Source organism: Thermothielavioides terrestris, chromosome 2 (assembly GCF_000226115.1).
Source record: "Thermothielavioides terrestris NRRL 8126 chromosome 2, complete sequence".
In the NCBI taxonomy this organism is placed as follows: Eukaryota; Fungi; Ascomycota; class Sordariomycetes; order Sordariales; family Chaetomiaceae; genus Thermothielavioides; species Thermothielavioides terrestris.
Window position 1 is genome coordinate 8,577,047 of NC_016458.1, and position 27,903 is coordinate 8,604,949.

A 27,903-nucleotide genomic window follows, 5' to 3' on the forward strand; every position below is an offset into this window, starting at 1 on the left:
ATAATCATTTAAAGAGATCAAGCGGTGGTGACTGAGCTTCTAGCACACACATACGCGTTTGATGTACACCGCTGATGCGGTCGGCCTGCTACTCCCAAAGCTGAACGGCTCGATCCAGACGGTAATGATTCCCGGGCTTATATATTCGATGCAAAAAGGGCCATTCCCAACCTCTTTATCGATCGCCTTGCAAGGGATCCTCTGATGCTCCAACAAGCGCCTGATTATCGTGTTGCATTCTCGCCGCTCGAACACGCAACAAAACGGCTCGGCACGGCTCGGTACAGTCTCGGCGCACCAATACCGGAGCCAATACCGGGATTGTGATTGATTTATTTTGAGGCGAATGCGCGCTCTACCGATGGGACTCTCCCATTCGCGCGGGCATGCTACGTAGCAATCCCGTCCCAGTTTCTTAAACACAGTAAATTATTGCACTTTCTATTTCCGACGTCACACCGCCAAGGATCGTTCTTATATCCGAGAGGGTTACATCCCGCCAGGCGCCTGCGGCCGAGGAACACACGCATGAGGGGTTCATCACACTGATTACGCACTCACAACACCTTCAGGTTGAGGGGATTTCACAGACTGGTGAAGGGCCGGGACAACGTCTCTACTGGCATGGCGGGGCCACACGAGACGACTTGGATAGAGACACTCTCCGAGGATCACCAACCGACTTCGAACACAGCTCACTGAGCTGCCTGATCTGTCCTTGACCCAACGCTTCTGCTGACTGTGTCGAATCACATGAGTGTCCGTCAGCGTGGAATTCCATGGTTCGCAAGGACGTCCCATACCCACGTGGTCGGCCGCGACACTAGAACTGTCGACGCACACGCGCGTGCGCGCAGGCGCGTATCTTGGCAATCCGTACATGACCCGCGGACCAGAGCCAACGGCCCGGAGAGAGAGAAGTTCAACGTCCTCAGTAGTCATCCTCGCAGTCACTCCTCCCAGATGGGAAGAAAGGCCGAGATTGATCTCACCTCATCACCAGCATCAGCAGCGTGACTGATCCCCTCGATCGGTCGACACCTTCCCAAACATTTTCCGATGACGAGGCACAGCAAGCATTGTCACGAGAGTAGAACGGTGGAGTGACTGGTCTCCGACGGCTCGGAGACCTCACTCTCTAGGTGCAGCCTTGGTGAGATGGGTTTGTGGAGGAATGCTAGTAGCGGCCAAGATTCCTGCAAAGGGAGTAATGATTCCAAATGGAAGCGAGGTGGAGGTGACCCGCAGCCCAGTGCAACCTCGCTTGTATTAAACACAGTACATCTGATCTCGTCATCACCGGAGCTCGTGGCAAGGATTGGAGGATTGCGTTTGCAGCGTACACAGTATACCAGTATACCCGGATGTGTCGGACCAAGCAGCGAACCCGGCTTTCACCCACGCCAGAGGGCCAACCAATGTTACACAAGGTAATCACGTTCTCTCCTTGAAGACACATCGCCGGCGCCGGGAGTTCTCCACCTCAAGATGTTACGCAGAATGACGCAGAATGCAACCAGATCTGCAGGTCCAACCTGCCAGACAAACCTCGCTCTATTTGCAGCACCCATCAACCTTGATTCCGCACATATGTAAGGCAGCTAGCACTTTCCACAAGCCGGCCGAGCGGTGGAGCTGTCCTGGGTGGCAGCTACCTGCGCAAAATGGAAGCACGGCGGGCCAGACCACACATGCGGTAGGGATTGTCACCAAGCACGCCGAGGCCAAGCCAGCCCAGCCCCAATCACCATCCCCATCACCGAAGCTTGCATTTCCCAGGATCGGTGTGCTGATCCGGAATCCGCCGTCTGGTCCTGAGTCCTGTGGTCTCCGTTAGCTATTGGTTATTTGTTCAAGTTGCCAGCAGGGGTAAAGACGCCTTTCGTGCTGTTCCACGTTCCACCACCTTGTGGCAGCGCTTGGGGGTCAGCCGCCCACCGGGCACGACAGAACCGACAACGGGTGCAGATCCGTTCACAAAAGACTGATTACCAACAGATCGGCCGCCGCGTGTTCCAGACGCCTTCAGACCGCCAAGTGCGGAATATGTCTAGCTGACTACCCGCATCTCAGCTTCCCTCCCGAGCACTAGCGTGCTGATACTAATTTCAGCGTCTGGGAAGACTCGTTGGTGATAAATACCGAGGACTTCGACGTCAAGTAGATGCGTACTTCCCCGTCACCCTTCCTCCAGCGAGTCGTCGATTAGCCAGCAACACCATGGTGGCCTCGAAGCGTTACGTGCTCGCCGGGCTCCTGGCGCAGGCCTCGGCCCAGGGATGCCCCTATGCCGCCGCCGCCGCCGCCGCCAACAAGCGGGATATCTTGGCCGTGAGGGCCGACGAGCCGTCGCTAGACACGCTCGCCCACTCGTTCGGCAAGTGTGCGCAGCTCAGCGACGCGGCCGGCGGAGGGACGAGGAGCCGCGACTGGTGGCCGTGCCAGCTGAGGCTGGACGTGCTGCGCCAGTTCTCGCCCGAGCAGAACCCGTTGGGGGCCGACTTCGACTACGCTGCCGCTTTTGCTACGCTGGACTGTACGTTTTGAATTCGCTTTGGAGTTGTCGATGGAGAAATGACCTGACGCAGCTCTTTTCCAAGATAACGGACTCAAGGCCGACCTCAAGGCGCTGCTGACGCAGTCGCAGGCTTGGTGGCCGGCCGACTTTGGCAACTATGGCGGTCTGCTCATTCGCATGGCCTGGCACAGCGCCGGCACTTACCGCATCGTCGACGGGCGGGGTGGCGGCGGCATGGTATGAGCGTCCCCTTTCCCTCCCGCTTGCTCCCCAGGGGCTGACCACCGTGTTCACTCGCCTCGTGCATACAGGGCCAGCAGCGGTTCGCCCCGCTCAACAGCTGGCCCGACAACGCCAACCTGGACAAGGCGCGGCGCCTGCTGTGGCCCATCAAGCAGAAGTACGGCAGCGCCATCTCGTGGGCCGACCTGATGATCCTGGCCGGCAACGTTGCGCTCGAGACCATGGGCGTCCCCCTGCTTGGCTTCGGCGGCGGCCGCGTCGACACCTGGCAGTCGGACGAGAGCGTCTACTGGGGCAGCGAGACCACCTTCGTGCCCGAGGGCAACGACATCCGCTACAACGGCAGCACCGACTACGCCGCGCGCGCCAGCCGCCTGCAGGAGCCGCTCGCCGCCACCCACATGGGCCTGATCTACGTCAACCCGGAGGGCCCCGACGCGACCGGCGACCCCAAGCTGGCCGCCCTGGACATCCGCACCGCCTTCGGCCGCATGGGCATGAACGACTCGGAGACCGTCGCCCTGATCGCCGGCGGCCACGCGTTTGGCAAGACGCACGGCGCGTCGGGCACAGCCCTCGGTCCTCCACCGGAAGCAGCGCCCCTCGAGGCCCAGGATCTCGGCTGGTACAACAGCTTCGGCACTGGCAACGCCGACGACACCATCACCAGCGGAACGGAGGTTATTTGGTCCAAGACGCCCACGAGATGGAGTAATGGTAATCAAATCCTTCCTCTGCTTTTTTCCTGCATTGCTCGTCCGCGCCAGGTTCACGCACTCATCTGATCCCCCCTGGCAGGCTTCCTGAACAGCCTCTTCAAGAACGAGTGGACGCTGGTTAAGAGCCCGGCCGGCGCCCTCCAGTTCGAGGCGCTCAACGGCACGCGCGACTACCCCGACCCGTTCAACAAGACCTTCCGGCGCCCCACCATGCTGGTCACCGACCTGGCCCTGCGCGAGGACCCCACCTACAGAGCCATTGCCGAGAAGTGGGTGGATGACTTCCAGGGCCTCACCGATGCCTTCGCGGCCGCTTGGTGTAAGTCGTTCCGCCAGTCCTTTGTTTTCTTACCAACCATAATGAGCTAACTCGGACGCGACCGGCGTCTCTAGTCAAGCTCACGCACCGCGACATGGGCCCCGTCTCGCGCTACCTCGGGCCCGAGGTGCCCAAGCAGCGCTTCATCTGGCAGGATCCGCTGCCCGAGGCGAAGTACCCGCCCATCAGCGAGGCCGACCAGGAGGTGCTCAAGGCGCAGATCCTGAAGGCGCCCGGCGTGAACGTGTCGAGCCTCGTGGCCGTCGCCTGGGGCTCCGCCTCGACCTTCCGCGGCGGCGACAAGCGCGGCGGGGCCAACGGCGCGCGCATCGCCCTCGAGCCGCAGGTCTCCTGGGAGGTGAACAACCCGAAGCAGCTGCGGGTTGTCCTGGATGCCGTACGTTTTCCTTCTGTATTGTTAATTCATCCGCGGCGGCCAAACAAACTAACCAACTAACCCCATCCCTCCCTACCTCCCAGTTAACCGACATCAAAGACGCCTTCAACAAAAAGTCGCGCACCACCCAGGTCTCCCTGGCGGACCTGATCGTCCTGGCCGGCAACGCAGCCATCGAGTCCGCCATCCCGGCCACCACCAAAGCCAAAGTCAAAGTCCCCTTCACCCCCGGCCGCGTGGACGCGACGCAGGCCGACACCGACCCAGCGAGCTTCGCCTACCTCCTGCCGCAGGCCGACGGCTTCCGCAACTGGCGCAACGCGAGCGCCGGCGGCGCCTGGGCGCTCGCCAGCACCGAGGCGCTGCTGGTCGACCGCGCGCAGCAGCTGACGCTGACCGCGCCGGAGCTGGTCGCGCTCGTCGGCGGGCTGCGCGCGCTGGGCGCCGTCTGGGACAACTCCGCGCGGGGGGTGCTCACGGCGCGGCCTGGCACGCTGACGAATGATTTCTTTGTGAATTTGTTGGATATGGAGACCGTGTGGACCGCCGACGAGGGCAGCGGCGGCGAGCTGTTTACCGGGCGCGACAGGGCGACCGGGAAGGTGCGCTGGCAGGCTACGAGGGCGGATCTGGTTTTTGGTGCGCAGGCCGAGTTGAGGGCGATTGCGGAGGTGTATGCCGAGGCGGGCGGGCAGGAGAGGTTGGTGGCGGACTTTGTGAAGGCGTGGGCCAAGGTGATGGATCTGGATCGGTTTGATGTCAAGAAGAAGTAGCTACATGCATGCATCCTTGGTCAGGGGGTGGGGGTGGGTGTGATTAGACGGGAGATTCTGGTTGCACTTCGTGTTGAGAGCGCACCTAAGCGGCCTCTGGGGTAATGTTAATTATCGTCTTTCTGGAGAAGTTTGTTTTATTGGAGTATCGTTTAGATACAGGACAGCGGTGTGGGTATGGGAGAGATTGTTACGACGTTGCGGGATGGGCGAAATAGTAATCTCCTAGGTTATGGGACGCTGTGGTATAGATAGGGTTGCTCAGCGGCGGACAGTGTTTTCCATCGGCAATGAATGGATGGTCCATCAGGATCCGGCGGCACGTAACCGCCGTACTTGACTGAATGTTCTTCTAGGTGAGCAGATTAAGGCTTGTTTGTTTATGTTGTCTTGCGAGTTGCGACATACCCCCTTACCCCTTTTCCTCGATTTCGGCCATTTTCTAGTTTATGTTTGAATCCAGCAGTGTGTCCGAGCACCGGCAGTGTACGGTCGGACTCTCCAGTTCCAACCATGTTGCGCGTTTGAGTTTATTTTGTTGTCCCCCTTTCGCACGATCCAGTGGACGGCTAGAGCCAAGAAGATACTACATGGCTAGAGCCAAGAAGATACTACATTGAAGCGTGTTGTTGGAGTTCAGGACTCTTCAACTGAATGGAACACTGCCCCACAGCCCGCCGCTAACTTAGCGGATCCGCAAGGTAACATTTGGCTTCCGCCATCCGCCATCCCCATCCGCCATTCAACATCCAAGTCTTCCGGAAACTCCCGCAGAGACCAATCCGCTTCTCAGTTCGCTGAGATGGCCCCCAACTACGACTAGGTACTCATTACTCAATGTTAATTCCGCTCCCCGGTAGTTGGCCGACTCAGTTTTTGGAGACCCACGGGCCTGTGTTTCATTTGAAATTCACTGCCTCTGTCTAGGCACTCTCGGATTTGCTTCGGCCCGGGTTTTCTTTGATACCTTTTCTGCGCCGGACGCCTTCGGAGGGCGGTATCATTCCCTTCTTCTTGCATTAAGATCTCGACGAGCCAAGGGTTGACTCAGATTTGAAAGTTTTGATCATTGCTTCCACCCCCGGTTTCACGACAGCATGGCCAGCGCCCAACCGGACACGCAGCCAACTGAGTCAAGTGACTTGGACTGGAACGGGCCTGATGATCCAGACTGCCCCTACAACTGGCCGCTCTGGAAGCGCATCTACATGACCAGCATCCCGGCGCTGCTTTGCGTTAATGTGCAAGTGTGCCCCTCTCCACCTGGCCAAGAAGAAGCCAAGAAAAGAAAAGAAAAATAGGAGAGAAGACCCAGCCTCCGCTCTGACTCATACCAGGTCATTCGCCTCGTCCGTGTACACATCCGGAGCCGACGACATATCACGAGAGTTTGGCGTCTCGCAGACAGAATCCCTTCTCGGTCTTTCTCTCTTCCTCTGGGCGCTCGGCCTGGGCGCCATCATCGCCGCGCCAGTCAGCGAGTACTACGGCCGCCGGATAGTGTACCTTACCACCGTTCCGGTGTTCGGCCTCTTCATCCTGGGCTCCGGACTGGCCCAAAATTTTGCGACCCTGGCCGTCTGCCGGACGCTCGCAGGCTTCTTTGGCAGCGCAGTCGTGTCGGTCGGCGGTGGCACCAATGCCGATCTCTGGCCGCCTGCCCTGACGGGATTTGTCTATCCCTTCTACTTCGTGTCGCCGTTTCTGGGACCTGCCTTCGGTATGATCCGGCCATCACGGCCGCCTTCTAGCAGATATTCTGGACGCTGACCTCCTCAGGCCCTGTCATCGGCGGTTTTCTGAGCGAGGCAAAAGGCTTCCGCTGGCTCGAGTGGGTCATCCTGTTCATGGTCGCGTTTATCTACCTGTATTCGCTTCCGCAGTACGAAACCTACAAGAAGACGATCCTCGAAAAGCGCGCGCGGGCCGAGAAGCGGTCCAGCGCGCCCCGGCCCCGCGCATTCAAGATCGCCCTGCCCTCGAGCGCCGTCGTCCAGCGCATCGTGCTCAAGCCCTTCAGGATGCTCTTCGTCGAGTCCATCGTGCTCTTCATGACCATCTACATGGCCTTCAACTTCGCCGTCTTCTACAGCTTCTTCGCCGCCTTCCCCTACATCTTCGGCGCCGTCGGCGGCAGCGGCCTGTACAACTTCACCGCCGGCCAGGAAGGGCTCACGTTCATCTCGATCGCGCTCGGCTGCGTCGTCGGCTTCGTCGCGGTCGTCTACATCGACCGGCGCACGTACCCGGCGCTCGAGGCCAAGTACGGCGCCGGGGCGGTGCCGCCCGAGTACCGGCTCTACGGCGCCATGGTCGGCTGCGCGCTCAACCCGGCCAGCCTGTTCTGGTTCGGCTGGTCGGCCAACGCGGGCGCCTTCTGGCCGAGCCCCGTCGTCGCCGCCGTGCCCTTCGCCGTCGGCAACATCATGGTCTACAGCAGCGGCGCGCTGTACATCATGAACTCGTACGGCTCGCTGCACGGCGCCAGCGCCCTCAGCGCCAACAGCCTGCTGCGCTACGCCGCCGGCGGCGCGTTCCCGCTCTTCACCGTCCAGATGTTCTCGTCCATGGGCATCGGCTGGGCGAGCAGCCTGCTGGGCTTTGTCTCGGTGGCCTTGGTGCCGGTGCCGTGGGTGCTGTACAAGTACGGGCACAGGATCAGGGCGAGGTCGCAGTACATCACGATCAAGGCGCCCGTGTTGGAGAACCCGGATTCGTCGCGGGAGATGACGAGCGAGGGAGAGGAGGTGGCGGTATAGACGGCGGGGGCAGCGGAGGGCAACTGGATATTGGAAATGTCACCCGGCCGCGTGTGACGATACTAGAGGGAGTTGAACTGGTCAGCTCCAATAATAACCTTTGGTTGCGGCTGACAACTACCAGCCCCTCAGGATTACTGAAGCTCCGAGCGGCCCGGAGTTTAATATAGATGTTAAATCAGGGACGATGGTCAAACTCTAAAACCAAGCATACCTCTGAAATGTAGCATACCTTAATACCTTGTCATGCCAGCATGATCTTACACACGTCCACCACATGTACCGGGTGTTTTCGCCTTTTGTGCGGTTTCGTACCCCAACCCAACGACTGTTCAGGATGTACCCGCAACTAACACCTCCCCCTTCCAAAACCGCCACCTTACACGAGCAGAAAGCAACCCCCCTTGCCCATGCCCTGAACCCCCTTAGTATAGATCCCCAACCACCTAAGTAACACTAACCTACCAGTCCTCAATCCCTCTTCTTCCCCTGCTGCCCCTGACCCGGCTGACCCCCCTGCCCCCCAGCACCACCACCACCAGCACCACCCCCACCCCCAAGCCCACCCCTACCAGAACCAGAGCCCGAGCCAGAACGAGCGGAGCTCTTACTCTTACTGGCCGCCCCCTCCTGCCGCATGCCCTCGCAGCCGGTCAGCCGGCCGGCGAGCTCCTCGGCGCGGCCGTAGCCGGTCTTGGCCGGGTCGCGGCCCTCGAGCGCGGTCTGCAGCGCCGCGCGCGCGCGCGCCTTGTCCTGCGCGCCCGACGCCCGCCACGACTCGGAGCCCGTCAGGCTGCCGATTGTGCTCTGCCGATGCCAGCGCCGATGCCGACGCGGGCGTGTTAGATTTGTTGTGTGTATGGTTGGGATGTGTATGGATGTAGGTTGGTGGTGGATGCGGAGGTGGGCGGAGGTGGGCGGGTGTTTGCGATGAGTTTGGGGAGGTGGTGAAAATGGTTGATGGGAGGGGAAATTGGGGCGGCGAGGTGATGGGAATGGGATGGGAGAAGGAAGAGTGTTGGGCACGCACCTCGGCTGCGCCCTTGATGTATTCTGCGTGGCCGGCCCAGAGACCGGTCTGCGGTTGGCGGTTCGGGTCTTGGGGGTTGCTGGGACTGTCAGACGAGGCGGACATGGTTGCTACGGCCGGATGCGCAAGCGGGAATAGTTGGGACGGATGATGGTGTTGCTGTTGGTTTCCGTTGAAGTTCTACACCGGTCTTCGTCAATTGTCCAGTTGGGCGGACAGAACACAAGAAAATTGGGTATATCGAATGTCCAGTGCGCCGTGTTTTGGATGTCGGGAGGAGGAGGAGTGCTGTGTAGGCGAAGCGTCTTTGTAAGTGACGTCGTCTGACGTCACGGCGGTTAAGGACGACTCGTTGAGTATTGAATGCCAGCGGTTTTGGCTAGTCGCGTACTCTACTGTGCACGGATTAATTTCCCAGCATTGACTCTGGCTTCGTTCCATAGGCCACATCCGGCTCGGCCGAATGTCCCTTTCTGCCCCGAGGCTATCCCCTTTCCCCTTCGATGGGCCAACGCATGGAGGGCGGAGACCAAGAGACGGGGGAGGCACTCACTGGGCGCACCAGGATTGACCAGGACTATGACAGACCGAACTCTCACAATATATCCTGCTATCTTTGCGAGAAAGACGCCCTTTCGATCGCGGGACCAGCCCCTAACAGGAGGGGCCAGAAGTTGCAGCGAGGAATTTTGTTGATTGAAAAACCGCGTGACACGATGAATTGTCCCCGTGGTCAAGATTTATATCGCCGCAGGGTGGAAGAGAAGCCACCGTTGCTAGTTATTAGGTTATTAGCAATGCTCCCCTGGTCTACGTCTTATGCCCGAGGTAGTAAACTCTTAAACCCTCACAGGCCCGGGCCCCCCCTTCCCCCCTAGCGCGGCAACCGGCACCACCGCCAGACTCACCCCGCCCCATCCATTTCCGTCATAGGTATCGCCGCCCACAACCAGCAGCTTCTCCAGCCCCTTCCCAAACACGCCCAGCGCGCGGCTGTACGCCGCCGGCTGCCCGACGTCGACCTGCTCCCACGCGTCCTCGTCGCCGCCGCGCTTGTTAACGTACACGGGGCTGTGGTCGGCGTCGGACACGACGATGGTGCCCTGCGGCCCGCCGACGGGCGACCAGACGACGTAGGGCGACGCGTTGGGCGCGAGCTGCGTGCCGTTGGCGAGCGTGACGAGGAGCGGGTGCGGCTCGGCGGCCGCGAAGGACAGCGGGTCCGCCGCCAGCCGGTACGTCACCGGGTACTGCGCGCCGTGCGAGCTCGAGTTGCCGATCGGCAGCTCGTACGTCAGCATGTACTTCTTGAGCGGCGCGATGTACGCCACCACCGGCATCCCCGGCCGCGCGAGGTACTCGTCGTACGCGGCGGTCGTGACCGGCGGGGTCCAGTCGACCAGGTTGGCGCTGCGCTGCTGGGTGAGCTTCTGCCCGTGCAGCGGGTCGCGCTGGTCGGAGTAGTAGGCGATCAGCTCGTGGTTGTAGACGCTGTGCGCGGTTAGCTGGGTGGAATAATAGTGCCTTGGCTAATTGCCCTCTGTCGGGGTGGTAGGGAGTGGGCGGGACCGACGCGGAAGGACTTACAAGAGGAACGGCTCCCACACCGGCGTGGCGCCGTTGGTGGTGTTCGGTGCGCCGCCGGCCGCGATGTGGCTGACGAACTCCCAGGTGCGCGCCCTGTCCGTGCTGGCGTACAGGTCGATGCGCGTGCCCTCGGAGCTCCAGCTGTTGCCCGACGCGAGGATGGTGCCCGGCTTGTATTTGCCCATCGGCTCCTGCAGCTCCAGCAGGGCCGGCTGCGCGCTCATGCCCCAGCCGTTGACCTGGTCCGTGATGTTGGAGATCCACGTCCAGCTGGCGCCGCCGTCCTTGCTCTCGAACACGGGGAAAGGCTGCTTGGCGCCGCTAGGGAAGGATCCCCCCGCGACGCTCGCCGTGACGAGCAGCGTGCCGTCATGCAGCTCGGCAACGCGCGCATACAAGGCCCGCGTGCCCTTGGGCGGGTTGTAGATGGTGCGGTTGTGGAAGAAAACATCCGATCCCGGCGGCCCGGGGGGTTCGGGTGGCCCCGGTGGTCCCGGTGGTCCTGGGGGTCCCGGTGGCCCCGTCGGCTTGGGGGGCGCGCACGCTGCCAAAGCCGCGCCGGCCTGGGCGGCCAGGCACAAGAGGGTGACAAGTCTGGAAGGCATCGCTGTGGGTGTCCTGGAGAAAAAGCGGGGGTGTCCCGGGGCAGATGCGCTGATCCTCGACGGTCGGCTTCCATGGTTCAGGCCATGCGATCTGCAACTTATATACACGTGCTGCCGCTGGTCATGGCCTCGCCCGTCGTGTCTTGCCGTCCTCTCCAGCCTTCACGACTGTCCGAGAGCCGAGTGTGCCGATCTCGTTCATGTGTTTAGCCAACCGTTATCCTCGAGATTCCAGCGGCATCTCAACCCGGGAGGCTGAATTCACCAAGCACATGTCGTTGTGGCATCCTGTGTGGTCCAAGCGCGCCAATTGGGGTCGTGTCCGACCTGAGGTGCCATCCGGCTGAATCTGTTAAATTAGGCGGCTCTGCACGGCTGCATGAGCGTCGCTGGCCGTAAGTTGAAACAGGTAAGGCGGCGTAGCAATAGGAGCTGACTACCTGGAGGGTGCTCCCGCTACCGTCCCGGTGCCATTGCCGTGGGACCACTTTATGAGTAATTTAAGTACCATAGCGCAGCATGAGGGGGGGGGGGGGCGTGGGTGGTCGAAATGTCAAGGCGCCTGTCTCCTTGGTCAGGGATAGTCCCACAGACCAAAATATTTTTTCCTATATAGAACGTACAGTGACCCCCTCCTTCTAGAAGTAACCTTCAACCTAAGATATTTCCTCTTCCTCTTGAAAATAATCCCTTCTCTTGAAGTTGCTCTTTCTATACCAAGAGACGTTTTGTTTATTATATTGTGCTTTAAGAGGAGGGTAGAATTCCTCTGGGCGACTCTTATAGCGACGATTTTAGAATATCGAAGATTCTCCTCCGACTATGTGATCCAATTCGTGCTTCAAGATGGTAGTAGAGACCAAGTTGACCACCCCCCAGGAAGAGGCCAGTACAAAGTTCGGGTCCGGCCTTGGTCTCTGCAGGCCAGTGCCACGGCGTTCACCACCGGCTGTGTGTGGTAATTCCGACTCCCGGACCCGGCGTCCGGCGCGACGCGCAATTTTGGCTAGGAGAGATTCGCGTGCCCCAGTCGGTTTCCGAGACCGTGAGAGACCGTGAGGATGAGACGCGAGGGATCTCGGCCGACTAATAGCGGGCAACAGCGAGATGCGGCCACGTAACCACATGCTCGGCCTCGGGAACTGGTCTTGCGTGTTGCCCCGAAAGACGGTGCGCTGAGGGTTCGCCGGCTGAGACACGGCTTGCGTCGTGAAACGTATCCTCGTTGACTATCTTCGAACGGACCCCTTCGAAAAGCCCGAGGGCTGCCATACGCACGCCCGTGGTTGTTTGGTTGTTTTCTTAAGTGTGACAGAGAAAACGTGAGCGAAAAAAGATACAGGAGAAGATATCAAAAATGCAGCTGGCTCTCGTCCTCTCACCCGCGCTCGCCGATGCGGCGTCGATGCTACAACGACATTCCCTGCAGAGGAAGGATGCGGAAGTGGCAACGCTTTGCGGCCAGTACAGCTCCTGGTCCGGCGACGGATACAATGCCAACAACAACAACTGGGGCGAGGACTCCGCCACTTCCGGGTCGCAGTGCACCTACGTCGACAGCAGCTCCAGCTCGGGCGTCGCCTGGCACACGACGTGGACATGGGAAGGGGGGTCGGGTGATGTCAAGAGCTACGCCTACGCAGGCCGAGTCGTCGACAGAGGGCACACGATATCCTCCATCAGCAGCATGCAGACTCAGGTCTCGTGGAGTTACAACGACACCGACATCACGGCCACCAACGTCGCATACGACTTCTTCACATCCGAGGACCCAGACCACTCCACCAGCAGCGGCGACTACGAGTTGATGATATGGTGGGACTCACGCTCGCATTGTGGTTGAACTGTGTTTGACCGAAAGGAGGAGCTAACCAGTCGGCTGCGCATTAAGGCTCGCCAGATACGGCGGCGCGACACCTCTCGGCAGCATGAACGACACCGTCACCATCGCCGGTCAGACGTGGGACTTCTACGTTGGCGGCCACAACGGAGAAATGGCGGTTTACACCTTCGCCGCTTCCAGTACGATCACCAGCTTCAGCGGCGACGCCAAGGACTTCTTCGACTACGTGACGGAACACCAGGGTTTCCCGGCAAGCACGCAGCATCTACTCGGTAATAAGAAATCCTCTTCCTGCATGTGCTCTGTGGTCTGGGTGGCTGACCACTGCGGCCGCAGTCTTTCAAGTAGGCTCCGAAGCCACCACTGGGGGTCCGACAACCTTCACGGTTTCTCACTTCTCGGCTAGCGTAAGTACTTGAAACTACGCAGGCTTGGGTTAAACGGTTCGGTGATGGATGAGCCTAGTGATCATTGGACTGTCAGCAGGATGCCAGGACAGGAAGACGAGAATGCTATTTCTATATCGCTACCTTCTGTAACACTATGGACCCAAGCAGACGCACTTGATATCAGAAAGTTTGAGCATGGATGGGTGTTGTTTTGTATCATGAATCATGAAGATCATGACACCTTGGATGACTAGACGTCGATAGAATGGCCTCGATGTAGTGCCCGTTGATGCAATTCGTTCGCCGTGATTATAGGCCTTCGTAGACAGGACCCTTGCTCACGGAACGCTCTACCTGCTTGAGGCTTAGCCGACTTCCCCGCATTTTCTTTCCTAGAGCCAACTTGTCTACGTGCCGGGAACTTCACTGTTGCACCAGCTCTCTCAGGCTTAAATTTGCAGAGCCCAAATATGCCGCCATCATCGACATCGTCTTCCCGGGGCGACGACATAGACTCCGAGACCTTCGGCCCGCTGGCGGCCATCCCGGAAGCCTCTCTCGTCAGACTCGCTTCCAACATCGCCCGCCGAGTGCTGCAAACGCCTAGCAGCTCTGGCGGCAAGCTCGTCCGTCGCATTAGCGGATCCTACAACATCGTCCACGTTCTCGATCTGGGGGGCGTCAAGCTCGTGGTGCGAGTGCCGGCAACCGGATGGGGCTCGGGCATGACTGCGACGGCGGCACAAGCTTTGAAGTCCCAGGTTGCCACGCTGCGTCTGATCCGCCGCAGCACATCCATTCCTGTACCTGAAGTCTACGGCTGGGATCCGACAAGCGACAACGAGATTGGAGCTCCGTACGTCTGCATGAGCTTTCTGCCGGGCAAGAGGGTTTCCGATATCTGGTTCGATGATTCCGGGCCCCTCCCGCGAGATGAACTGCGACGCGCCATCCTTGCAAATCTGGCGAGGACGATGGCCCAGTTTTCCGAGTTGAGGTTCGACAAACTCGGCTCAGTCACGGAAGACGAAGCCGGAGCCATAACTATTGGTCCTGTTTTTGACTACCAGGTGAACGGAGATGGCAGTCTGCGAGTGGAGGCGTCGGGGCCGTACACCTCTGCTTCTGAGTACCTCCGCAGTCGCTTAATGCTGAGAGAAGGCAACGTCTGGGCCCGGGCCGAGACGAAAGTCATGCACGCTCTCATGCGCTCCTGGCCAGATCTGGACCCAGAAGACGGGTTCGTGCTGTGTCCGCCGGACTTCGACTCCCAAAACATTCTGGTAGATGAAGCAGGCACCATCACGGGCATCATTGACTGGGATCTGGCCCATACGGTGCCGCGACGCCTAGGATATTGCCGCTACCCAGGGTGGATCACCCGCGATTGGGACCCCCTCATGTACGGCTGGCCTAAGATGGCGGACTCCGAGGACTCTCCAGAGGCGCTGGCCCAGTACCGGGCATACTACAACGACGAGATGGGCAAGGCGCTTGACTGGCAGGGTGACTGGAAGTTCACCGAGAAGTCTCACATCACTGAAGCGGTGTGGATTGCGGCGCTGAACCGTATTAATCGGCTGGAAATCTGTCGCAAATTTGTCCAAGTTAGCGTTGGCCCCGGAGTCGATGCGCTAGATGTTCTGTACGATATCGGAGAGAGCCGGTGCAGCGAGGAGGACTGGGCGGCTCTCGAAGCGTCCTTCAGAACGCTGCTCAACTGATCAGCCAGCGCCCGGGCGTGGAAGCGAAGTGGCTCGAACACCAGGCTTGAAGAGCAGAGTTCTCATGATCCTCGCCTCGGACATTGCCAGACATGTCCTCTATGTCGTGGGTTCAAACGCCGCCTCGTCTCCAAAACAGCCGGCTCTCCAGCTGGTGATTTGCGCCCTCGCCACAGGCTGGGCCTCCGACCTCACCCCGGTGCGGCACAAAGCCCTGAAATCGCAGGCAGCCACGATGCGTCCTTGTGCGGTCAGTCTAGCCGGGCGATGGCCCAATTCCTCGACCCTGACGCAGGTGATCAACTTCCCGAGGGGGTCGGGTACAGTGGAAGACCAAGAGAGTGGCGGCGTTTGGGTATGGCGGAAAGCGGCTCCACAGCAAGCGCCTCGATCTGTTCTTCAGAAGCTTCAATCGTGGCAAACATGGGATGTCGGTGGGGAAACGAGGTGGCAGCAACAAAAACATCCACTCATCACGTACCCCCGCCAAAAAAATCTTCGCGAACGAGCAAGGATTTGCGGCCCCGGATTCTGGGGGCTCGGCTGGAAAGGACTGCCGCCTCGCAGACAGGGACCCCGTCGATGTTGAATTCATTTTTTTAATGAGGTTGCTTGGCACTGCACAATCTCAGCGGTGGAGACGGCATGTTCCCCCGCAACGGCGGCGGAGGAGGATTGTGGTTCGAGCAAGCGTGAAAAAAGACTGGCTGGCCGCCATCCTCGTTCGGCGGCCAGTGAGAGAGCCCACGTGCGTCAAGACGGCAATACCAGGCGCCAGACCCCGTGCTGCTTTGTTCTTGGACATTTTCACATGCACTAGTAGTAATCACCTACAGTACAACCCTGGTTTGTTTGTTAGTTTGGTTCTTCGCCCCACTTTTTGACAGGGCCCTGCAGCCAACCAAAAATCGGCAGTTTTACCCACCTGTTCGGTTCCTGGCTCCCAGGTCTGGCACTGCATTCCACCAAACCATCAAAAAAGCATCACCATCATCAAAACCATCAAATCCTTCAAAATCGGCCAGGGCAGCCAAATCAGCTAAATCAGCCATTTGAATGAAGCGGTGGATCGAACGTAACTATCCTACCAGGCCAACCGGCGAGGCATTGAAGGAAGCTATTTTACAGGCGTAGAATGCAGTGCCCTCTGACTATCTGTTGCGGTTGGTTCATTCTATGCCAAGGCGGCTAGCGTAGGTGATTGAGAATCAGGAAGGTATACGGGGTACTGAGAGTGACCTGTTTCGCTTCGGTTTTTCTATAGAAGATTAAGTACTGTACAGTTTTTATAATCCATTGTTGATTGGCTTTCAAACCCTTGTTGTAGCCCACCGTAAGTACCAAACTAACAAACAAACCAGGGGGGCACTGTACACTCCAACCCTTGTTTGTTTGTTAGCTTGGTACTTACGGTGGATCACAACAGGGATGTGAAAGCCAATCAACATTGGATTACAAAGACTGTATAGTACTTAATCCTCCATAGAAAAACAGAGGCGAAACAGGTCAATTTCAGTACCCTGTGTACCCCCCCTGATTCTCAATCACCTGCGCCAGCTGCCTTGGCATGGAATGAACCAACTGCAACAGATAGTCAGAAGGCACTGCATCCCACGCCTGCAAAATAGCTTCCTTCAATGCCTCGCCAGTTGGCCGAATAGGATAGTTGCGTTCGATCCATCGCTACCTACCTGGCTTGATCTGGCTGATTTGGCTGATTTGGCTGCCCTGGCCGATTTGGAAGGATTTGATGGTTTTGATGGTGGTGATGCTTTTTTGATGGTTTGGTTGAATGCTGTGCCAGAGCCAGGAACTGAACTGGTGGGTGAAAAGGCCAATTTTTGGTTGGCTGCAGGCCCCTGTCAAAAAGTGGGGCGAAGAACCAAACTAACAAACAAACAAGGGTTGGAGTGTACTGCAGTTGATGGATCCGAGGGAGGACAGCGTCAGATGCGTCAAGACTGCCAGACCAGGGCAGACTTCGACGCCACTCGGTCCAGACGGCCAGGTTGTAGGGACTTCAAACCAGGACTTGCGGGGTCAACGGCGGCAGGGACTCAGCATACACGTGTACGGACAAAATGTAATCCGTATCTAGTGAATAGCAGTCTCGCTTCTGCAGCATTAGCCAGTGCGGACTCCATACGGCAGTACGGATTATCCAGTCCTCATCCTCGCCATCTGTTGCGGTGGCGAAGCAACGGCTCCCGGTGGCCCAGGCGGGCCAACGAGGCATAGAATAACCCTTGTTCAAACGATCCTGTTGGTCACAGCTGCCCCCGATAGGGCTTATCTGAGCGCTATCAACAGACAAGTGTTCTGGACGACAAAGACAGACCCATCGTCCTCATTCGCCACTGCGATACCTCCGTACAACGCGGAGTGTCTTGTTCAGCTTTTGCTTTCCCCAGTCAGCGCTCACAGTAGAGATGCTCCGCCGCGATTCAAGGGGCAGCGGCAGCAACGTATCCTGCATCCGGACCCGAATCGAGCGTTTGGGCAAACCAAGTGTTTCATCTCAAGTTGTACTGTGGTATTGATTCGCCCTTTTGGGCTTGCCATCTCCGGCTCGGCTTGGATTCCTTCTTGCAGCAATCCCGGGGCCGCTCATTGGTGATCCAATGCATTCTGACCCCTGTCAGATCCCTGCTTATCGCGTATCAGAGATCCCACCATCCCCGATTCGGCGGCATCAGAGGGCGGTGAGGCGGCGTGCATTGCGAAAATTTTGAGATCGGGCAAAGAAAAGTTTTCGGTGCCGCCTTCCTTATCCCCCTCCATTTCCTATCCCAAGTGGGTCCCCGCACCTTCTGAAGGCTGTGCCCGCCAAATCTTTTTTTAAATATCTGCCAGGCTCACCACCCTGGGTTTTCCTCTTCTCTTCTGTTCCCTCAGGTCTCCCTCCTCCCTCTCCTTTCTTTTCCGGTTGTTTGTTCCCCTTCGAGGGCACTCTCCGCTCAGTCTTTTTCTTGGGCCAACATAGAGTAGGCATTTCGACCCTCCATCGAAATCCCTACGGGCTCGCCAGGACTCGCATCTGTCCGCTCGCAAATAAGCAGGATACCCGATAGACAGCGCGCAACGGTCTCGCATTTTCCGGATAGACGGCAGGATTAGATTCCCTGTTCTTCGATTCGCGCGACGTTCATAGACTTACCGTCTGCTGTTCTTTCTCGACACGAACATCTTTGAGGTTTCGATTTACCACGAAAATCGCCCATAATGCCTGCCGCCACTTCTCAGGTCGCCGCCGAGAACGCCAAGAGCGTCAAGGTTCTCGACGAGCTGATGCAGAAGCTCACCATCTCCAAGGAAGCCGATGCCATCAAGGAATCCACTACTGCCATCGCTTCCTTCATCAATGGCCGCATCGAGGACCTCGATACCCCCACCAGGTAAGAGAGCGCCCCGCTCACACAAAAAAAAAAAAAAAATTGGAGAACTGGGGCTGACATGTGACGCCCATTGCCAGGACCGTGGAGGCTCTTAAGAAACAGCTCGCCAACAAGAAGGATGCCACTGTCCGCGAGAAGGCCCTTCTCGCGATCCAGGCCATCGCTCAGCACTCCGAGGTTTCCGCCCATGTCGAGCCCTACCTCGTCGCCTTGCTCCCCAGCGTCCTGGCTGGCGCTGGTGACAAGATCACGGCCGTCAAAAACGCCGCCATCGCGGCTGCGCTGGCCATCGCCGAGGCGGTCAACCCCAACGCCGTCAAGGCCGTTCTTCCTCCCCTCATTGACTCCCTGAGGAACGCCCAGAAGTGGCCCGAGAAGATGACGGTTCTCGACTTCATCGACACCATCATCCGCACCGCCCCTACCCAGACTGCTCTCCGCGTCCCCGATCTCATTCCCGTGGTTTCCGAGGCCATGTGGGACACCAAGAAGGAGGTCAAGGACCGCGCCTACAAGACCATGGAGAAGGTCTGCCAGCTGATCGTCAACCGCGATATCGAGCGCTTCATTCCCGAGCTCATCAAGTGTATCGCCAAGCCCGAGAACGTCCCCGAGACGGTCCACCTGCTCGGCGCCACCACCTTCGTCACCGAGGTCCAGGAGCCCACTCTGGCCCTCATGGTTCCTCTTCTCGACCGTGGTCTCGCCGAGCGTGACACCGCCATCAAGCGCAAGTCGGCCGTCATCGTCGACAACATGTGCAAGCTCGTCGACGATCCCAACATCGTCGCTCCTTTCTTGCCTAAGATGATGCCTGGCCTCCAGAAGAACTACGAAAACCTTGCCGATCCCGAGGCCCGCGAGAAGACCAAGCAGGCTCTCGACACTCTGATCCGCGTCGGCAACGTCGTCGATGGCAAGATTCCCGAGGTGCGCAACCACGGTGACATTGCCACCATCATGGGCCACCTGAAGGACGTGCTCTCTGGCAAGCATGCTGCTGCCTTCGAGAAGTTCACACCCGTGCTCGAGTACGCCGCTGCCATCGCCGGTCAGCTGGTCGACGAGAAGGCGACGGACGCTGCCACGTGGGCCGAGAGCGTCAAGCCCTACATCTCCGTTGTGGTTGGAGATGCCGAGTCTCAGGGCGTCATCGATGCGCTCCGCAGGCGCGCCATCCCTGGCGCTACTGACGAGGACGAAGTCGAGGATGACGAGGAGGAGGGCGAGGATCTGTGCAACTGCACCTTCTCGCTCGCCTACGGTGCCAAGATTCTGCTCAACCAGACCAACCTCCGCCTCAAGCGTGGCCAGCGCTACGGTCTGTGCGGCCCCAACGGCTCCGGCAAGTCCACCCTGATGCGCGCCATCAACAACGAGCAGGTCGAGGGCTTCCCCAAGCAGAGCGAAGTCAAGACCGTCTTTGTCGAGCACGACCTGGACGCGGCCGATACGGAAATGACCACCATTGATTGGACCATGAAGAAGCTTGCCGAGGCCGGCGTCGAGACCACCCAGGAGGATGTCGTCAAGCGCCTGAACGAGTTCGGCTTCACCGACGAGATGATCAAGAACCAGATCACCTCGCTCTCTGGTGGTTGGAAGATGAAGCTCGCCCTGTGCCGTGCCGTCTTCGAGGCTCCCGATATTCTTCTTCTGGACGAGCCCACCAACCATCTCGACGTGGTGAACGTGAAGTGGCTCGAGGACTACCTCATCAACTCGCCGTGCACTTCCATCATCGTCTCGCACGACAGCGGCTTCCTTGACAACGTGTGCCAGCACATCATCCACTACGAGCGCTTCAAGCTCAAGCGCTACAAGGGCAACCTCAAGGAGTTCGTCCGTCGCGTGCCTTCGGCCAAGTCGTACTACGAGCTCGGCGCCTCCGAGATGGAGTTCACGTTCCCGGAGCCCGGCTTCCTGGAGGGTGTCAAGACCAAGGCCAAGGCCATCTTGCGTGCCAACAAGATGAGCTTCCAGTACCCTGGCACTTCCAAGCCGCAGCTCACCGACATCACCTTCCAGTGCTCGCTCGGCTCGCGTATTGCCGTCATTGGCCCCAACGGTGCTGGCAAGTCCACGCTGATCAACGTCCTCACCGGCGAGCTCGTTCCCACCAGCGGTGAGATCTACCAGCACGAAAACATCCGTATCGCCTACATCAAGCAGCACGCGTTCGCCCACATCGATAACCACCTGGACAAGACCCCGTCCGAGTACATCCAGTGGCGTTTCCAGACCGGCGAGGATCGCGAGACCATGGACCGCGCCAACAAGATCATCACCGAGGCCGACGAGGAGGCCATGAACAAGATCTTCAAGGTCGATGGCACTCAGCGCCGCGTCATCGGCATCCACGGTCGCAGGAAGTTCAAGAACAGCTACGAGTACGAGTGCTCGTTCGTCCTCGGCGAGAACGTCGGCATGAAGAACGAGCGCTGGGTGCCCATGATGTCTGCCGACAACGCCTGGTTGCCTCGTAGCGAGCTGCTCCCCTCTCACCAGAAGCTGGTGGCCGAGGTGGATATGAAGGAGGCCCTCGCTTCTGGCCAGTTCCGCCCCCTGGTCCGCAAGGAGATCGAGGCGCACTGCGCCAACTTCGGTCTGGATGCCGAGCTGGTATCCCACTCCCGCATGCGCGGTCTGTCTGGTGGCCAGCGTGTCAAGGTTGTTCTTGCCGCTTGCTCGTGGCAGCGTCCTCACCTGATCGTTCTCGATGAGCCTACCAACTACCTCGACCGCGACTCGCTTGGTGCATTGTCCAAGGCGCTGAAGAAGTTCGAGGGTGGTGTCATCATCATCACCCACAGCTCCGAGTTCACCAAGGACCTGACCGAGGAAGTCTGGGCTGTCATGGACGGCAAGATGACGCCCTCTGGTCACAACTGGGTCCAGGGCCAGGGTACCGGGCCCCGGCTGAAGCAGGACGACAACGACGAGGAGGAGAAGTTCGACGCTATGGGCAACAAGATCGAGGCGACCAAGAAGAAGGCCAAGCTTACGAGCTCTGAGGCGAGGAAGAAGAAGAAGGAGCGTATGGCCCGCCGGAAGCGCGGTGAGGAGGTACGTCATCCCGTTAACTGCCACATAAATAGGACATCACAGGTGCTAACTGATCATGCAGGTCTTCAGCGACGAGGACGACTGAACGTCTCGTTCCTGACTCTTTTTCGTGGCTTCAGCGTGACGATCGGCTATACAAAAAAAGCTGCGTTTTCTTTCTGGGTTCGGGTTGCATGGGCTGGCCTTAATGGGATTTTTTTTTTTTCTTCATTTCTGCTTTTCAAGTTCGTCTGGATGATCATAACGCCTCGCATGCCCCCGCTATGTATCGATGAATGGCTATGGATGAGACCTCGCCACCCGGGACTGGAGACCCCGGGAAGGCTTAGACTGGGTGCTCCATCGGCCGGACAGGAGGGAAGATAAACTAGACGGAGGAGCAGGAAGCTGTCTTACGGATAGAGAAGACAATAGAGATCATGATCATACCTAGGTACTACTCTCTTTGTGTTGCCATACTGGTGTTGCCTGTGCGTGTTCCACTTGGATGGTCTCGTTCGGCTACACTCTGAGAACTGTGATGACAAGCCTACTGGTATCAAGCAACGCACATGGAGTCATAATGGAGTGCTAACTATCAGGTAGCTAGGAAACTGAGCCAGATCCACCCTGTAGTATACCGTCCATCCTGTCCTGGTTTATACCTTCCATGGCCTCCGGGATATCATGCCTCCATGTTCCTTTGACCTTGTAAGTCCTTCCTACCTAGTTCCCCGACTGGTGCCCGACCCATCCATCCATTGTTTCCTTTTCACTCCATCCGAAACGCCGTCGAAGCGAGGAAAATGCCCCGTGGGTTTTGCAAGCTGCCACCGCCTGTCCTGTCTAGCGCCTCTATCCCCTCGTCGTCATGTCGGGTCAAGATGTGCGATTCAGTTACAATCCCGGCTTGTTTACTCCTCCCGCTGTTTCTGCTTCTTGCCGGCGTGGCCGGGGTCGGACGGGCCGGACGGGTCGGATGTCGGTGCGCTGGGCAGCTCGCTGGCCACGGCTGCGGCTTCGGCGTCGAGCTTGGCTCTTGTTGCCGAGCGCGCCTCGTCTCCGTCGGCGGCGGTCTCGCCGTCGTGGCTGGGGCTGCTGTCCTCGTCTTCCGGGACGGGCGGGAAGTAGAGCCTGGTGTGGAGGGGGAGCGGGTCTGTTAGTGACGAAGGTAACTGGGGGGAACAAGAAAGCAAGGCAGAGGCAGAGGGGGGGCGTACGGAATACACTCGTTGTACGCATCCACGTCCTTCATCTCGTACGTCACGATCACCACCTTGTCGATCGCCCCGCCGCGCGGGCCGAGCAGGAACTGGCGGATCGCGCTCAGCGCCGCCGGCGCCGCGTCCCGGCTCGGATACCCGTACACGCCCGTGCTGATGGCGCTGAAGGCCACGCTGCGGCACCCGCCCTCGACCGCCAGCTCCAGCGACCGCGTGTAGCACCCCGTCAGCAGCCGCTCGCTCTTCTCGTGCGCGAACGGGTCGTAGATGGGCCCCACCGCGTGGATCACCTTCCGGCACGGCAGGTCGTAGCCGTTCGTCATCTTGGCCGAGCCGGTCGCGCAGCCGCCCAGCGTGCGGCACTCGTCATACAGGCCCGGGCCGGCGGCCCGGTGGATTGCGCCGTCGACGCCGCCGCCGCCGAGCAGCGAGCGGTTGGCCGCATTGACGATCGCGTCGATCGCCAGCGTCGTGATGTCGCCGCGGAAGAGCGCCACGCGGTCGTTGAGGAACTTGGACGGCGCCGGGAGGGACGTGCCGTTCGGGCCGAGAAGGGTCGTCGGCAGCGGGGTGTCGGGCGGCGCCGGGGAGAGCTTGCGCAGCTTGTAGAGGAGGGAGAGGGAGGGGATGTCGGAACTCGCGAGCCGGGGCATTCTGGCGGCCATTTTGCGAAGAAACATGTGCGAGCGGGGTGCTGGGCCGGTTGTTGGTTTTGATGCAGTCAGTCGGAGGATGATGTCGATGTGGGGTTAAGACGGAGGAAATACGAAAGTCGCAGTCGTGTGCTCTGCGGGGTTGTTGGTATCGTACCGGGGGAAAGGGTCCGCCGGCTGTTGCCAAGTAGCAGCTGGCGTCTTCATGCACCAGCAGCGGGCAATATGGACTCGGAGCGGCCCGGGGGTGCAGTTAATGTGATGCAAGAAGACGGCCCGAGTGATGGGACCCCGGGTCGGCTGTGGATGAGACCTTTGAGAAGGCGGGGTTGGAGGTTGGCTGCTCCCGCTCAATTAATTGTCCTCAGCAACTTTTAGCTGCTGTTTGCCATGGAAATCCACTCAATGCATCGATTCGGTATGAGAAGCATTCTCACGGCTCGCAACGGGCCACGGGCTGCACTCAGGTGGAAAGGTCGAGAATCAATGTCCGCGAATGATATCGTGCCAGTAAGGCCTGTCAAGCCCGAAAACGGGACGCCGAGTGGTCTGGACTTTTTTCGTGCAGCTTCCAGGCACCAAAAAGCAGTCCAACCCCGGCACAGCCTCACCTCGCTGTTTCCTATCTTATCTTATCGCTCGTAATGTTCCCGGTTATCTGACGCTGAGTGCCTGAGACCAACCCCTGTCGTGTGGGCTGTTGCCCGCTTGCCCCTCCCTGCTTGTTCTCTGTGCCCCTCCAATAATTTTGCCGGGCCCAACCGCAAGCGGGCTTGACTCACCCAGACCCTGTGTAGCTTGGGAAGGACTACGCGATTTCCATCGCTCGAGTTTGTGACGAGTTGGCGAAAAAGTGCATTCGCCTAGTACAAGACATCCAAGACTTCGACCGAATTCCCAAGCTTGACAATTTTTTTTAAGGCCTCGGCACAATCGTCCATCGTCTCTCGAGCAGGAGGCGAGGCGTCCCTCAACGACGGGTGACAAGCAACGAACAACCCTTTCAGGAGACAATGCCGGACGCCGTAGCAGACGCCGCTGCCAAGCTGCAGCTCGGTGACGCGCCGGCTGACAACGGGGCAAAGCTCCAGCTCGACGAGGAAACCGGGGAGTGGGTGTCCAAGGGAGAGCTGAAGAAGCGCCTGGCGAAGCGCGCAAAGAAGGCGCTCAAGGAGAAGAACAAGGATGCGAACGACACCTCGGCAGCGCCGAAGGCTGCCCAGGACGCTGCAACGACCAAAAAGCCCAAGGAAAAGGCCGAAGAGGGGCCTCTCGATCCGGATGCCATGTTCAAGCAAGGCTTCCTCAACGACGTCTACAACGAGCGTCCCGTCAAGCCCGTGTTTACACGGTTCCCACCAGAGCCGAACGGCTTCCTCCATATCGGCCACGCCAAGGCCATCGCGGTCAACTTCGGGTTTGCCCGGTATCATGGCGGAAAGTGGTACGTGTCGAACCCCCACCACAGCGAGGATTGATTGAGGTCACACGGCCTGACCATTGGCGGGGCTCCAGCTATTTGAGATTTGACGACACCAACCCCGAGGCCGAAGAGGAGATCTACTTCACAGCCATCGAGGAGATGGTGCGCTGGCTCGGGTTCGAGCCCTACAAGGTCACGTACTCGAGTGACAATTTCGATAGGCTATACGAGCTAGCCGAGAAGCTCATCGGGCTCGGTAAAGCTTACGTCTGCCACTGTGGAGGTGCGTTGGTGGCTGGACTGCCATGCTGCTCCGGCAAAGACTGACGCGCCACAGACGAGGAGATCAAGCTGCAGCGCGGGGGGGAGAAGGGGACCAGCCCGCGCTACCGGTGCAAGCACGCCGAGCAGTCGGTGGAGGAGAACCTTCAGAAGTTTCGCGACATGCGCGACGGCAAGTACAAGCCGAGGGAAGCTTTCTTGCGCATGAAGCAGGACGTACGTTTTCCGATCTGGCATAGGTAGCCCTGAATTCCTCGGCTGACTTATACCCGCCCCCAGATCACCGATGGCAACCCCCAAATGTGGGACCTTGCCGCATACCGCGTGCTCGACAAGCCGCACCATAGGACTGGCTCCAAGTGGAAAATCTATCCTTCCTACGACTTCACTCGCAAGTATCCCTTTCCTACTCGGAACAGTGGACAGTTGCTGACCCCTGCTAGACTGCTTGTGTGACAGCTTCGAGGGCATCACGCACTCCCTCTGCACGACCGAATTCTTCCTGAGCAGAACTTCCTATGAATGGCTGAACAAGCAGCTGGTCGAGTTCCAGCCGATGCAGCGTGAGTACGGCCGGCTCAGCATCTCTGGCGCGGTGCTCTCCAAACGCAAGTTGAAGGAGCTGGTGGACAAGAAGATTGTCCGGGGCTGGGATGACCCACGCCTCTACACCTTGATTGCCGTGCGCCGGAGAGGTGTGCCTCCCGGCGCCATCCTCGAATTCGTTAACGAGCTTGGTGTCACGACATCCAACAGCATTATCCAGGTCACCCGGTTTGAGCAAACCATCCGGCGATACCTTGAGCGGACAGTGCCCAGGTTGATGCTGGTGCTCGACCCTGTGCCTGTGGTTATCGAAGACGCCGACGAGTTCGACGGGACGGAAGTTACTGCGCCTTTCTCGCCTAAGAACCCGGCGATGGGCGACCACAAGATCAAATTCACCAAGACGGTCTACATCGACCGGTCCGACTTCCGCGAGGTCGACAGCAAGGACTACTTCCGCCTCGCGCCGGGCAAGACGGTCGGCCTGCTCCAGGCGCCGTTCCCGATCAAAGCCACCAGCTTCACCAAGGACGAGGCGACGGGCAAGGTCACCGAGGTCCGCGCCGTCTTTGACCGCGAGACCAAGAAGCCCAAGACTTTCATCCAATGGGTCCCGGCCGGCGAGGGCTCCGGCTCGCGGAAGTGCGAGGTGCGCCTCTACAACCCGCTGTTCAAATCGGACAACCCGGCGGCGGCCGAGGGCGGCTACCTCAACGACATCAACCCGGAGAGCGAGGTGGTCTACCCGAACGCGGTGATCGAGTCGGGCTTCGACGAGGTCCGGGCGCGCGCTCCCTGGCCTGAGGCAGCGGGCGAGGATAAGCAGCACAAGGGCGGCCCCGAGTCGGTACGCTTCCAGGGCATGCGCGTCGCGTACTTCGTAAGTTTAATGGCGTTTTGTGTCTCTGTTTGGTTGAGTGTTTGCTAACGCTAACGCTCCGTAGGCCGTGGACTCGGACAGCACAGATGACAAGATCGTGCTCAACCGCATAGTCTCGCTCAAGGAGGACAAGGAGAAGAGCTGAGTTACGAATCAGGGCGTGATACTCTCCGCGTTGTCAAGTAAGCCTTGCAGGGCGTTACGGATTAGACACTTCTTGAATGGAGCTTCTTTGGCTTGGAGCCCCCTGACATCGCCTCATCAGCTTGGGCGACTGCCATGCTTCGGTTGTTTCTGGGTTCGGCGGCCTTCTTCAAATTCTGGATTACACGTCCCTGCCAAAGCTGCCCAGCCTTTCAATTAGCAGGTTGTTGCGCCCGAATGTTTGGTGGAATACCTACCTACTCATGCGACGCGATCAGCTTTAGCTTTTTTTTTTTTTTTTTTTTTATAAACGTCGTCATGGCCAACATCCCGCAGGCGATCATGTCGATTCTGTATTTACTTCACCCCCAACGGCCCGTTCCCGTCCATATCGGTGGCCCCAAGTGGGACGGCTACGCCAGCTCCGCGGCACCGCAAAGGCATTCGCGTGTCGTCGCCGCCGGCCGGCGCGCAGCGCTCCGAATCTTTCCTCCAACTGCCGCACCGCTAGTCGATCATGTTGCTGGCCATCTCCGGCCTGCTGCACTAGCTCGTCTCGCACAGCATCTTCCTCGTCTTCGTCGAGGTCTACTTGCATGTTGGCGAGGACGGCGCCACCATGGTCGTGTTCCTGCTGGCTTCTTGCTCGCGACGGCTATGCTAGGGCGTCATGCCGATGGCGGGGAGCTGTAGCGCGGCCATCTCAGCTGCTTGTCACTCCGTGCCGTACGACGCGATGGCGTGTCTCGAGCCGCTGCAGTGGGGCGCCACAGGCCACGACGGTGGACAAGAAGGGCCACTTCTCGTTCTCCGGTGCCGAGGTCGTCGCTGCACAGGACGGGGTCATGTACAGTTGAGGCTCCCCTGAGGCCCCTCAGTCCTGTACCGTCGGTCGTTTCGATATCTGACTGTGCTTGCGCAACGGTTGCGTCGCACTGGGATTGGTCGCCGGAGGTGAATTGTGAGGAAGACTGCAACAGGAGAAGGGATCTCGACTGGAGGCAACGTGTATCAGCCTGCATGTCTCATCGAGCCGCAAGCAGCCCGGCACTTCGAGTTCGGGCCTGGCGTGTCTTGGGCCCTTGCTGGGCTGTGGCCATGCGGAGCTCCCTTCATACACTGGCGGCACGGTTTCCAGAACACTGCGCAGACATATTACCTGTCCGTCTGTGTGTCCCCCAGTAACACCGGTACTGATGTAGTACAAGCACTAATCTGCGATGGCCCCCCGGAAGGGCTCCCCACCCGGCGCAGCAGGTACGCGCAGCTTTCAGGTTCCTCGCCTATGGCCGTCACATCTGGCAACTGATGGCAAGACGGCCCTACCACTGTCGACGGGATAGGTGCGTTGGGTGCGCAGCTCGTGATGTAGCGGCAGGCCCACTGCCATTGGCGAAAGCTAGCGT

General features: G+C 59.1%; 10 protein-coding genes across 10 annotated transcripts; 6 read left to right on the plus strand and 4 right to left on the minus strand.

The window, feature by feature from the left end:
- Window positions 1–2,220: 2,220 nt before the first annotated feature.
- THITE_2088638 (uncharacterized protein) lies at window positions 2,221–4,969 on the plus strand (the record flags this gene model as incomplete). The annotated part of the gene is made up of 6 exons (XM_003653444.1): window positions 2,221–2,536; window positions 2,601–2,755; window positions 2,830–3,478; window positions 3,560–3,799; window positions 3,874–4,196; window positions 4,280–4,969. 6 exons carry the CDS (start codon window positions 2,221–2,223, stop codon window positions 4,967–4,969), a joined length of 2,373 nt encoding a protein of 790 aa, XP_003653492.1.
- A 1,130-nt stretch (window positions 4,970–6,099) lies between these two features.
- Window positions 6,100–7,867, plus strand: THITE_2115983 (uncharacterized protein). Its single transcript, XM_003653445.1, has 3 exons — window positions 6,100–6,689; window positions 6,749–7,126; window positions 7,520–7,867. The coding sequence occupies exons 1-3, from the start codon at window positions 6,209–6,211 to the stop codon at window positions 7,726–7,728; spliced, it is 1,068 nt and encodes a 355-aa protein (XP_003653493.1). The 5' UTR covers window positions 6,100–6,208; the 3' UTR covers window positions 7,729–7,867.
- A 470-nt stretch (window positions 7,868–8,337) lies between these two features.
- On the minus strand, window positions 8,338–8,863 carry THITE_28210 (uncharacterized protein; the record flags this gene model as incomplete). Its single annotated transcript, XM_003653446.1, has 2 exons — window positions 8,338–8,535; window positions 8,759–8,863. Coding segments are annotated over 2 exons (303 nt in total), but the record flags the coding sequence as incomplete, so codon positions are not given.
- A 734-nt stretch (window positions 8,864–9,597) lies between these two features.
- Window positions 9,598–10,950, minus strand: THITE_118367 (glycoside hydrolase family 93 protein; the record flags this gene model as incomplete). Its single annotated transcript, XM_003653447.1, has 3 exons — window positions 9,598–10,249; window positions 10,346–10,872; window positions 10,936–10,950. 3 exons carry the CDS (start codon window positions 10,948–10,950, stop codon window positions 9,598–9,600), a joined length of 1,194 nt encoding a protein of 397 aa, XP_003653495.1.
- A 1,405-nt stretch (window positions 10,951–12,355) lies between these two features.
- THITE_2043508 (glycoside hydrolase family 12 protein) lies at window positions 12,356–13,212 on the plus strand (the record flags this gene model as incomplete). Its single annotated transcript, XM_003653448.1, has 3 exons — window positions 12,356–12,765; window positions 12,842–13,065; window positions 13,130–13,212. 3 exons carry the CDS (start codon window positions 12,356–12,358, stop codon window positions 13,210–13,212), a joined length of 717 nt encoding a protein of 238 aa, XP_003653496.1.
- A 611-nt stretch (window positions 13,213–13,823) lies between these two features.
- Window positions 13,824–14,786, plus strand: THITE_14102 (uncharacterized protein; the record flags this gene model as incomplete). The annotated part of the gene is made up of 2 exons (XM_003653449.1): window positions 13,824–14,198; window positions 14,253–14,786. Coding segments are annotated over 2 exons (909 nt in total), but the record flags the coding sequence as incomplete, so codon positions are not given.
- Window positions 14,787–18,013: 3,227 nt separating this feature from the next.
- THITE_2115984 (uncharacterized protein) lies at window positions 18,014–21,829 on the plus strand. The gene is made up of 3 exons (XM_003653450.1): window positions 18,014–18,301; window positions 18,379–21,367; window positions 21,429–21,829. The coding sequence occupies exons 1-3, from the start codon at window positions 18,129–18,131 to the stop codon at window positions 21,450–21,452; spliced, it is 3,186 nt and encodes a 1,061-aa protein (XP_003653498.1). The 5' UTR covers window positions 18,014–18,128; the 3' UTR covers window positions 21,453–21,829.
- Window positions 21,830–21,904: 75 nt separating this feature from the next.
- Window positions 21,905–23,222, minus strand: THITE_54120 (uncharacterized protein; the record flags this gene model as incomplete). The annotated part of the gene is made up of 2 exons (XM_003653451.1): window positions 21,905–22,480; window positions 22,567–23,222. 2 exons carry the CDS (start codon window positions 23,220–23,222, stop codon window positions 22,261–22,263), a joined length of 876 nt encoding a protein of 291 aa, XP_003653499.1. The 3' UTR covers window positions 21,905–22,260.
- A 926-nt stretch (window positions 23,223–24,148) lies between these two features.
- Window positions 24,149–26,832, plus strand: THITE_2115989 (uncharacterized protein). The gene is made up of 6 exons (XM_003653452.1): window positions 24,149–24,666; window positions 24,738–24,928; window positions 24,983–25,143; window positions 25,207–25,318; window positions 25,371–26,353; window positions 26,418–26,832. Exons 1-6 carry the CDS (start codon window positions 24,236–24,238, stop codon window positions 26,496–26,498), a joined length of 1,959 nt encoding a protein of 652 aa, XP_003653500.1. The 5' UTR covers window positions 24,149–24,235; the 3' UTR covers window positions 26,499–26,832.
- A 5-nt stretch (window positions 26,833–26,837) lies between these two features.
- On the minus strand, window positions 26,838–27,519 carry THITE_2129105 (uncharacterized protein; the record flags this gene model as incomplete). The annotated part of the gene is made up of 3 exons (XM_003653453.1): window positions 26,838–27,152; window positions 27,228–27,325; window positions 27,384–27,519. The coding sequence occupies 3 exons, from the start codon at window positions 27,517–27,519 to the stop codon at window positions 26,838–26,840; spliced, it is 549 nt and encodes a 182-aa protein (XP_003653501.1).
- Between the last annotated feature and the right edge of the window lie 384 nt (window positions 27,520–27,903).